The sequence below is a fragment of the Protopterus annectens genome, chromosome 1.part2 (genome assembly GCF_019279795.1).
Source record: "Protopterus annectens isolate FY-2018-M chromosome 1.part2, PAN1.0, whole genome shotgun sequence".
Lineage (NCBI taxonomy): Eukaryota > Metazoa > Chordata > Ceratodontiformes > Protopteridae > Protopterus > Protopterus annectens.
In genome coordinates, this window is record NC_056727.1 from 389,344,795 (window position 1) to 389,356,995 (window position 12,201).

Consider the following 12,201-nt stretch of genomic DNA (forward strand, 5'->3'; position numbering starts at 1 on the left):
TGTTTATCTCAGAATAATTTGATTTCTGCAGAGCTGAAGTGCTGTTGTTAAAAAAATGAATGACTTTCACATGGACTTTTCATACTGCATTGCATTCTAGGAGGTAATAGAGGCTATCGCCGAATCAGCTTTCAAGACATCTCCTTACCCAATTGTCCTTTCCTTTGAAAACCATGTGGATTCGTAAGTGTTTACCATTTCATTAAAGAGTACTACTTTGGCTTAATGTAGAAATTATCTTGACACTTAAAAGCATGCATTGCTTTGACATATGGAGTAGGGCATAGTTGTCTTAGCAACTATGGTTTAATAATGTATATTATTTTTCTTGTAAAAATAAATACATCTCTTTCACCTTCACTCTTTATATTAAAGACACATTTGCTGAAATTTTTACTGTATGCTCAATAATTGTGCCCACCGTTATAATACCTGCAGCTTTTTCTTGTATTTAAAGAGTTACTATAATTATGAATATATAGCAAACCTCATTATTGTAAAGAAGTTGTCAAAAAGGCAATCGACATTGTTTGTATTCATGCAAGAAAGATTGTGTCTTAATTATTTAACTCAAATATTTTGTTGACTCCTTGTTTAAGTTCCTTTCCTACAGCTCTAGAATCCAGGATTCCATCATTATATTTGGTCACTCCCTGCACGGACTCTGCCTACATTTTCTTTGTTAGCATAGGTTTCATTCAGTACTTCAGTTTCCTCACATCTTCCGAAAACAAATTGGTGATTTGGCTCTTTTAAATTCTCTATATTCATTGCATTTAACCTTGCCATTGTTGACAAGGCCATGGCTGAAGAGGGTCTCAGAAGAATCATATCACTTGCACGTTTAATCATTTAATTACTAAACAACATTGAGAACATGCTGGTGTATACTGGTAAATCAAAGAAAATGTTACAGATTAGGAATCATCAGTATGGGAAAATGAGAATGTGATGCAGTCTAAATGTGGAATGTATGCATTATGTGTTTTTTTCTAAATATTCAAATATGTGAAAGATAGCAATTTATTTCTACCTGGTTTCAGGTTGTGCAAAAGAAGCAAATGTGCCCTTGGGATGGCAGTGCATGTCTCAGACGGGTAAAAGTCACTTTAGAATGGTAATGACAGACTACAGTGTCAATAAACAGAAAAAAAGCTCAGTAATATATATATATATATATATATATATATATATACTGTACTGCAATCTTGTAGAACTGTATATATATATATATATATATATATATATATATATATATATATATAAGTAGCAGGGTGTGGGATACTTGTATGTAGGTTAGTTGGTTTTGTTTGTGTGTTTCTTGTGTAGTTTTGTTATGGTGTAAGGAGGAAGGTAGTGCATGTGTTTTTGTCTTGTGGAAAGCGTATTAAAAACAGAGTGTCTCATACTGAAAATTTGGTAATATGAACTTTCAGTAAAGTGATGTTCACTTTTTTAAGTTTTTACTGTAGTGTAGTTTTGACACTTTCATCTTGAGATACTGAAATTCAATATTTCAGTATTTCGAGATTTGAAAGTGGACTCATATATATATATATATATATATATATATATATATATATATATATGTGTGTGTGTGTTAGTGTTATTCGCAAAAGTGCGTTTTCATGTAAATGCACTTTCGCTAAAGTGGACTCGGGTTGAAGTAGATCCATATATATATATATATATATATATATATATATAGATATAGATATATATATATATATATATATATGTATATGCTGTGGCGACCCCTAACCGGGAAAAGCTGAAATATACAACATATATATATATATATATATATATATATATATATATATGTGTGTGTGTGTGTGTATATATAAATTTTTTTATTTTTTTTTGAGATGGACGAATGCTTAGAGGAAACTCAAATGTCATTGAGGAGATGTAACGCAAGGTAGAAATATTCTGCCTTACAGGGTATTAAACATTTTGTCAGTAGTCCTTAGTGAACTTCTAGCAGTGATTTATAGAACCTTCTTAGTAAATTTTGAAGTGTTATAATACTGGAAGTTGTTGAGAGTGATTCTCTTGTGTTAGGCTGGATTTAGGAAGGAGTCCAGTGATTATAGGTCTGTTAGTCTGATGGCAATTCCAGGGAAGATCGTGGATGTCATTCTTTGTGACAGGCTACTGAAGTTCTTGAATGTTAATTCTCTGTCTGATATTAGAGAGTCTGATTTCATACATTGGTGGCCTAGTATGATTTCATATAGCAGAGGTCTTGTAAGTGCCCCTTACATTAGTCTTATGACTTGTTTATCTCTGTAGTGGACTTGGGAAATGCTATGGATATGATATTTCTGAACCTCAGCAAAGCCAAATGCTTTGTTCACTGTGTCAAATGTTGGTAAAAATGCAGATGGGTATTTGAGGTAGATCCTAAAATGTTGTGAAATGGAATCTGACCATCTGGTCAGAAGAAGAAGATGATGGTTGTTAGAAGGAACTCGTAGGAGAAAAGACAGTAACCAGTGATATATTATGGTGTTCATTTCCAGGAATGGCCTTTTTAACTCATTTGTGTCAAAAGTTGCAACAGATTTGTACAGCAAGATCAGTATAAACGAGTTATAAACAGACTGAACAGTGTGTTTATTGCTAATGTATACACGAGTAATAAACAGACTGCACAGTGTGTTTATTACTCATGTATACACGAGTAATAAACAGACTGCACAGTGTGTTTATTACTCATGTATACTGAGTAATAAACAAAGTAATAGAATGCACAGTCTATTGAAAGATCAGTGACTGCTAGTATTTAGGGCACTGAAGTAGCAACTCAGTTTTATTTTAAGCATGCAAGATTAATCACTTTAGGGGATGGGCATTTGGGAAACAAATAGCATAAATGGGTGTACTTAAGCAAGCTACAGGAGAAATAGGGTTTGGGGGAGTAATCATTTGTAAGCTGAGTCATCCTTTGCGATAAGAAAAGGCAGTGGCATAAATCAGTAATATGCAGGCGTTGATAGTGCAAGTAGAAGATTCCAGAAAGGTGAGTACACCCTTCTAGTGTGCACATGACTAGAATGGTTACATCTGGTCTACTGTGTATAGACTGTAGATGTAAAGGCAGACAGCACAGGCTTATCAAAATGTTGAAGGGTGTGGATGGGTACAATCTTAGCAGATACTCGGAAAGCTCGGTATGTAGACATTATAAAACAGAAAGTAAATACATAGCATGATTACAGTATACTGCATTGTCTGTGGGAACGGAATGATGGAGTTAAGAGGAAAGACAAAATGGTGAAAGGAGACATAGAAGACAGCAAGAAAGAGTTGTTTTTAGGTCATACTTGAGAAAAAGCAGACCCCTATCAAGAGTGGGGCAAAGGGTGGAGCTGTCCTGGGGGAAGCAGGACTATTTGACCCCAGACAGTTCGAACCTGGACTATTTGACCCCAATGGATTTCTGTAGAATTTCATATAAAAATGTATATGTATTGTATAATTGATTTTTTAGTGGACAGTTCGACCCCAGACTATTTGGCCCCAAATGTATTCTTTTAAGTACTTTATCATTAAGTTATTAATTAATCAATTATTCAATAATAACACTGTTAATTTTTCATTGTAAATATATTTTTTATTAATATTTTTATTTTATTTAATTATTACATTGTTTAGTATAAAAATAACATTTAAATCTTTAACATATAATAACTAGTGTTATGTTTAACATATTATGATTACTGTTACTTTATAGCATACTTTCATACCTCTCAACCTGGAACATCAAAAATCTGGACAAGGCCCATGAAAAATAGGTACAAATCTGTACGCTGATTAACATCAAATTTGCATACAAAATTACATAACCCCACCCACTCCAATGGAATTGTGGGATGCCAACTTTCAAATGCAAACTGAAGAACAGACAACCAAAATATGGCACCAGAGTCCACCTGCAGCCAATCCTGTGTCCCATTACCTGGTTATTTTGACCCATTTACCATAAGCACTAATGTATGCATACTGCTTTACTTCTACAATGATTATTTGGATTTTATTTTTACATTTTTACAGCACTACAATGGAGAAACACTAATAGACATCATCTGATAAACACAGCAATACTGTCTCACAATGAAAATAGGCTTGACATTAAAACTTCTTTGCCCTTGAAACACACATTCATTGAAACAGCATTGAAACTCACACTACATCCAAAGAAAATGTATCTGGCCAGTGGTGGATAAAGATTACTTTTGGGCTGTTTTCAAATCATTGGCCCCTTGCACACAAAACAAGATACATACATGTGTTCTTTTCTTTGATACACCTTCCTGACTTTATTAAATTATATTCCTTGTATAACACAACACACTTGTTAGACAGAGTGCATTTCAAATTTATTGTTTGAACATTTTACCAGTAGGCTGTATGTAGGCAATGAAACAAAATGCATGAACCAATAATAACAAAACTGCCCAATTCAGAACATTTCCATCATAAAAGTCTACTTCCACACCCACACTACAAATAGAATGACAGTAGTGTAAGCCACAGGCATCATGCACAGCGTGTCGCACTTATTTTCAATTTCATTTTTTTTGGGGGGGGGGCAAAAGGTCAAAAACCAGGGACACATTTTAAACATTGCTTGTATAATTTTGTAAAGTTGCTAGAATAGAATGTTGTCTTACCACCACGCATTTCACTGGCAAATCTTGAACACAGAACCCTATACACTACAGTCAGAACAACATACCACTATGCTAAATCAGCAGTTTCCTGACAGATAGGAAGACTAAAACTTAATGGCTGTCATTTATTGAATAATTTCAGTTCTCACTTCTGACCTTGGCTCTCAACCTCTTAGCACAAAAAGCAACGACAAACAACAAAGCCAGTAGTGGGGGAAAACAAATTTAGTTCTCACTTCTCACACACCAAAGCTGTGAACTGTTAGCACAAAAACAATAATGGGGGAATACAAATTGTGTTCTCTCTTATCATAGCTCTCAACTCTTAGCACAAAAAAATGCTCTCACTTCTCATCATAGCTCTCAACTCTTAGCACAGAAAAAAATCTGGATAAAGCCCAGAAATGGTGGTGGCTAACCCTGTACCAAAGGACCAAACACACACACACACACACACACCTAGCTATATCTTTCAGCTTCACCATTAAACATTTTGAACCCCTGAGTCAGTGAAATGACCACTCGGATACATATACTGTGAACTCTGGCTTCTGCCATTGTCTCTTTCTCCGCTAATACTAATTGGATTGTTCACATTTCTTACACCTGAAATCAGGACTCTGTTAGGTAAAAGAAACTGGATTATTCAGCTATAATATACCTTACTTATATTTAGTAATGACCTATGTTCAAACACAGATTGTATTCAGTCCTCACTAAATAAGATCTGTAGATTCATTTAATTTTCTTCCCACATATGGTACTACTCTCTTTAGAAAATGCAGAATCTCTACCCAGAACTGAAAGATAGCACTCCTTTGAAACTGCTGGTATATCTTTTAGCACTGCCTGAAAATAGCTGAGATCCTGCACTGATGGACCTATAAGTCTCAGATGCCCTCCTGGATATGTACGATTAAGCAGACATGCATTAATCATATATGGACTTTCAGCTGGAGTCACACACACACACACACACACACACACACACACACACACACACACACTTTGCAATTACTTCAAAGCTAAGCATATCTTAAAACTGAGCAGTTCCACACACTGAAATGCTTTGCCTTCAGTTGAAAACTTACCCTGCAATGAAAATGAAGTAGTTCCTCTCTCTGCCATACAGAGCTTACCCTGAAACTAAAACAGAGTAGTTCCTCCCTCTGCCGTAACTTCACTTTGTATTCTGCCATTCCCTGCAAACAAAAATGGAGTAGTTCCTCTCTCTGCCTTTATCCCTGCAAAAACTCTCTGCCGTTCCTTTGCATTCAGCAACTGTTTCCCTATTCCCACACACTCACAATTCAATTTCAGCCGGAAATGATGTTGTGAATTCCGACTGGCTGGTAGCCTGATGGAGCTGACATCATCCCGTGTGTGATGACGTCAGCTCCTACAGTGTGAAAATTAAAAAAAAAACAAAGCAAAAAAAAATCGGAAATGAAGGAGTGCCACTTGGGAATCGTGGTACACCTTCATTTGGACCCCAAAACTCGGTAAAAAATGAGTAATTCGGTATGGTTGGTAGGTATGCATACTTTATAATATATATATATATATATATATATATATATATATATATATATATCTATATGTATTTCTTTTTGAGGTAATTTTCAACATGTTTAACTGATTCTCTGCTCGAGCTATATTTCTTTTTAATTTTTTTAATGATAATATCTTACTATTACCACTAGGTGGTAGTACACTAATGTATTATACATTCTTAATCTTTTTCTGTATGTGAGAACTTTCACAACCCTGCCAGTTTGCTTTCTTCCCATACTGGTACAGCTTTCAGCACAGTCTTTTTAAGTGTTAATGTTTGATAGTTGATATTAAACATCAACTCCATAAATTATTCATTAATCCCTGGGTACAATACTAGAAGTGTTTTCAGTAATGTAGTGTCATTAGGAAAAGCAACAAATTCAGGTAAACAACTGCACTCTCCTAAAAAAATTATAGGTTGCTTTGTACCTCACAAGCAATGTAGTCTGTGTGATGTACCCGTCGTGTCAGTTATTTTAAAACATTTTTTCCTAGTAGTTGCACTACACTACATCTCCCACAAAACGTTGTTTCAGGGATAGCGGTGAATCTAACAGGCCTATTATGTGCTCTACAAAACGAGATGACTGTTTAACTTTCAGCTGTTAATCTGTAGGAGTACGTTGAACAGAAATTATGAACTACAGCAACCCTGGCAATCCGGATGTTATGATTATTACTTTTACAGTCCGTAGTTTCTGTTCATTGTTTTTTATGTATTAAATCTCTGTTTACTGTTTTAATTGTGTTTAAAGTTTTTTTTACATTTTTTTAATGTGTTGATTGGGTCCAACCATCCAAGGTCGAATAGGTCGGGGCGAATCGTCGGGGTCAAAACGTCCTGTACCCATCCTGGGTGAACACTTATAGGAGGCATAATTGTGAGGGGCCAGTGGTGTACGAGTATAATGCCAGCACTGATTTTTGGCAAGGTTATCACAGCTTTTTAAATGAATGCTGGCACTGTATTCATGGTTAAGCTGAAGCTCTGTGTGTACTTCTAACTTTAGCAAAGTGCTTGCTACAATTGGAGCAATAGCTTGCCAGTTAGCACAACTCATTTTAGTTTTTTTCTAGGTCTTTAATTTTGAGTTGAAGAGTTCCAGTTTGGGAAACTGTTCAAGATGCTGGATGGCACAGCTACATTTCTGAAAAAAAAATAACTTTAAGGAGAGGGTCTTAAGGGCCTGGAATGTATTACATAGCACAGCTGTACATTGTAAGTTAGAAGAGAGGTTAAGAGTTCAATAGGACAGAATAAGGAAAGGATGTGAAAGGACTGTGGATTGAACAACTTTATCAGGGTTGCCTGCAACATACAGGGAACCTGGAGAGGTTCCTGCACTTCTACCATTATCATATCCATGTGCATTTTTTTTAATTTATGTTTACCTTAGTGTCACATACTTAAATAAGTGAAAGTGTTTCTATAGAATGAATGGAAGTGCCTTTAAAGGACTTGTAAGGTATAATAATATAGAATCTCAAAAATCTGCTGTTCACTGCTTAAGGAAATTAAGGTATATTCATTTAATATAATACTATTTAATAAGTCTTTTAGGAAGACGTCAAAGTACATGTTAAAAGATAAAATGAAAGTGGGCAACCTTGTCTAGTATCAACTTCCAGTTTAAATTTAAGTGGAAAAATATGAATAACAAAAAAACACTGCAAGTTGTGGCAATGAACTGGAAAGTACAAACAGCTGTATGGTTATTGGTTGAGTGCTTTTGATTATTTTATTGAGAACTTCATCAGAACAAAAAATACTCCAAATCACCTCATTTAAATAGTGATTCCCATTAACAATTCAGTTATCCAGTCACAGCACCAGATACATTTAAAATCATACTACACATGTTAATACCCATTTTCTAAAAGTGCTCTACAAACATTAACAAAATGGTTCAAAATACATTAATGTATTAGTAACTGCTTCTTAACCATGATGTATCATTCTGTTTTTATCTTCATGTTTCCTTGGTAGCTGATGTACCCAGCAAGCATCGCATCCTTCAGTTCTGCAATTATTTGAAATGTATTGCTTTTGATATAGCATTACATATTGTATGTTCTGTATTAACATGTCATATATTTCACTGTATTGGTATTCTGTAGTATATTATGTGTTACTGAATACTAATATCTCAAGAAATATTCTAGCTCTTATACCAGACTGGCCAAGTTTATAAAAGGATGAAGCAAGGGAACCACATTTATGATGTAATCTCCTCCACAGAGTGTTCAAACCTATAGCAAAAGTAAATGTTCCATTATTTCTATGTTCTGCTTGTTTATACAGTAGGTAGTAATACTTGCAGGCACCTGCCTGGAGTGATATCCTGATATGATCTCACCCCAGAAACTGTTAATGTTAGGAAGTTCAGTTATCAAAATTACATTTTCAAGAATTCTGAGGACAGAGCCATTACGGCTATAGCATTAAAACTCTGGAATTCTTTCCTTGCTACAGTCATAAATTGCATATCTATAGTGAATTCTTAAGTTCTTTCCAGTGACTTTAAAGTGCTTGTCATGTTATCCGCATGGCATTGCTATGAGATACTAAATATTTGTGGTTGCTGTGATTGTTTTGTTCCCTCACACGAGTGTAAAATGGTGTTTTCTTTTATTTCTAGTATTGTTTGCAGTTTGCCTTATTGTAAATAAATATATAACACTGATATACATCCATACTTTCCCTTATAGTGATTTGTCAGTAATTATGTATAACTGCTGCTGCAATGACTGAAAGTACACACACAAATGTAGCACAAGTCTAGCTGCACTAATACTGTTCAGGTCTACTAATTAATTCATAGATGGATTTTATAGTCCAACAATAATGTGTTCACTTAGGTGAAGTAGATATCACATGTCATTATGTTATTATAGTCTTAAGCTGTAACTAGACAGTTTCAAATGAAAACAAAATCAAAGAACAAAAAGTGAATGAGGCCAATAATATATTTTATAGCATAATAACTTTTGAATGTGGTGTAGTATTTAGTTTAGATTTTGAAGCTCTTTACTAGCATGCTGTAAGATTCTTAGTAATTTATATTTTTAATCTGAAGAGTAAACATGATTCATCCATTTTATGGTACACGTTATAAACTAAGTATGTGGGACAACAAAGTATGGAGCAAGATCTTTATTAACACATCACAGATTTAACACCTTGTCACAAGTGTTCAAGGATTCTGAAAACACTGGTTAAAATCACTTATGTAAAGCTAAAACCATGATATTATCAATATATTAACATATCATTCTATTCCAATTAATCTCTTGGCTCAAACCTGTAGGTTTTAAAGTGCTAAAATCAACATGTAAACAACTATCTTATAATGAAATAATCATTTCACATTCATATTATCTGAAACGGAAATGTTCTAAAATGACAGTCTCCAATTGGATAGAATTTGAGGAAAGTGAAGCAATAAAATGTACTGCAACATTTTTTCTCTTTAAATCTTCTTAGAGCCCTTAAGGTGCTTGTTCCACCTAACACAAAATGCCCCTAAGGTGCTTGTTGAGCCTAACAAAAAATGACCCTAAGGTGCTTGCTCATAACTCAAAATGCCCTTAAGGTGCTTGTTCAGCCTAACACAAAATGCCCTTAATGTGCTTGCTCAGTCTAACACAAAACGTTTCTTATATTCATCAATATAAGACAGAGTGTCGGAGCAAAAATAACATGCACATCATGTTCCGTGTCACAAGTTAATCTGTCCCTACAAACAAACCCCACATTGAGACACTCTAGTGCATAAAGCCCTGACTTTGATTCAGGTGACCTGGGCTCAGTTAGCAGATTGGGCATCCGATGGAGTGGCTGCAAAGGGTGGACTTTACCATTCCTGATTCTATGGCCAGCTCCTATGACAGTCCCTGGTAGAAGCTGGGAATGTCACACTAGAAGGCATTGGTCAAAGGGATAAATATGGTGAGGATAAGGTGGAGCTGCATTGGAGGTGGGGAGATGTGCCACACATCTCCATTGTATCTTCATCCCCCAGATGTAGTACTAGAGACGGGAGATAATATATTAGGGCATAAAGTATGACTCTCCCTTGGTAGATGTGAACAGCCACATCTCCAGGATGCCCTTGGATTCTGCATTGGCTCCATCCCTACCAGAGATAGTTCAGAGGGTGAAGGGTCTGGCTACATTATCTGTACCAGGTGCATTATTGATGTTTTTTTTTTTTTTGTCCTTTAGGTAGGTTATGGGTAAGTTGTGTACGTAACAGAGATTCTAACTGGAAACTGCAATTTGGGCCACATGGATGTGGCTGCTTCATTAAACTGGTCATTAATGATCTTATAAATGCATAGATATCACGTAAATCATATAGCATATTAAACTGAGATTGAGATGCTCTATTTTCACAAGCTCAGCTCCCATCAGTGCAGCTTGCCCTTGACTATCTGCATGAGTTTGTGTCTATTACAAGACAAACACACTTGCACAGCAATACGATTCATAGAATTCAGTGCTGCTTTGCCTCATTTGCATATGAAGTTCTTAAATCAGCTCTAAACTTATGCCATTTGGCCTCGCTCCGCAATTGTAAACCGAGTTGAGCCTTGCTCATTGTTGACAGTAAAAAGTGAGAACTAACTGAAAGAAAGTTGGACAGTAACAGAAAATTGATTTGATGTAATTCATGACATGCAGTGACCTAAATACCACCAGATCCTTAAGGGAAAATTTACAACAAAAAACTTCATAATCGCAATGCATATTACCATGTAATTGACAATCCACAACTCAGAAATCATCTGTAACACAATTATCTGATTTTTAGTGTGATCCTGAATGAAAAAGTTAGATGTAATGAGTGAGACTCAAATTTAATTTTGGTCAAATATGTACTTGCAGGTTACAAAATGCTGCTGGACATGGTCCACTTAAAGAAATCCAAATCCCTCAGAGCCACACGCTCCAGGGATCTAAACCTTGTCATTACAATGAACAAAACATGCTGGAGAGATGGGTTCCTGACTCAGAGACTCCCCATACTCTGGAATGGACTGCCCATACATGCCAAGCAGAGTGCCTCCTTGGCCCTCTTCAAAAGGAACATTGACGATTGGATGGGAGATAGGAAATTCACCCCTGGGATCACATCAGCCACCCTGCTAGACAGGGGTCCAGGGAAGTAAATATTGTGGGAAGAAATATCCAAGAATTGTTATGGCTAGGCTTGTATAGGCCATAGGGCCAATAGCCTAGTACCAACCTATGAACCTACAGCAAGCATCTTCATGGATTGCAAAGTAGATAGAGAAGGTGTGACTTTGCTTTTTTGTTAGGCTTGTGGACTCAGCATCATTGCACATAAAAAGTGAATACTAATTACACCATGGCTAGATAGGTGCCACATTTACTTACGATAATCACAGAATTTACAGGCATGGCTCATTTGCATGTCATTATCACTTCACTTTCATAAATTCTTCCTAGAGAATTTAGACTGCTTTTCCTAAGCATAACTACTGTCTCTGGATGGTTCCATAGCTGCACTTAGACACAGCCATTGCAAATTCCCACTATGTTTGAGTGCAGCAATTATGCATACCCCCCAACTGTCACAATGTGGAGCAAGTCGGCATTATGTGTAATTCTTACTAACGACATCAGTGCAGGAGAGAGTCCAGCGATATCTGTGAATCATTTTTTATGCCTATATAACAGGCCTAAATTCTGATGTGCCTTTTGATGCATTGCTGAATATGGAGATCGAACTTTAGTTGGTCATTGATAATAACTCCTAGCAATTTGGTGTGAGGTTCAACAGAGATGATGGTATTGTTAAGGGAGCAGACAGTAAAGGTATGATGTTGGCGAGATTTAGTGAGGAATAGGAGAAGTTTTGTTTTCTTAGGGTTAAGTAGCAATTGGTTGGAAGTTAGTAATTTTTCAACTGAGTACGGGTGATATTGCTGGAGGAGGATA

The 12,201-nt window shown here is 35.8% G+C and overlaps 1 protein-coding gene across 1 annotated transcript in view; it reads left to right on the forward strand.

Annotated features, from left to right (window-relative positions):
- The window catches only part of PLCB1 (phospholipase C beta 1), a 4,354,095-nt gene that overhangs the window by 3,024,907 nt on the left and 1,316,987 nt on the right, over positions 1 to 12,201 (forward strand). The window contains exon 12 of the mRNA XM_044056572.1: positions 101 to 183. Within this exon, the coding sequence (XP_043912507.1) occupies positions 101 to 183 (83 nt within the window). The remainder of the gene's footprint in view (positions 1 to 100; positions 184 to 12,201) is intronic.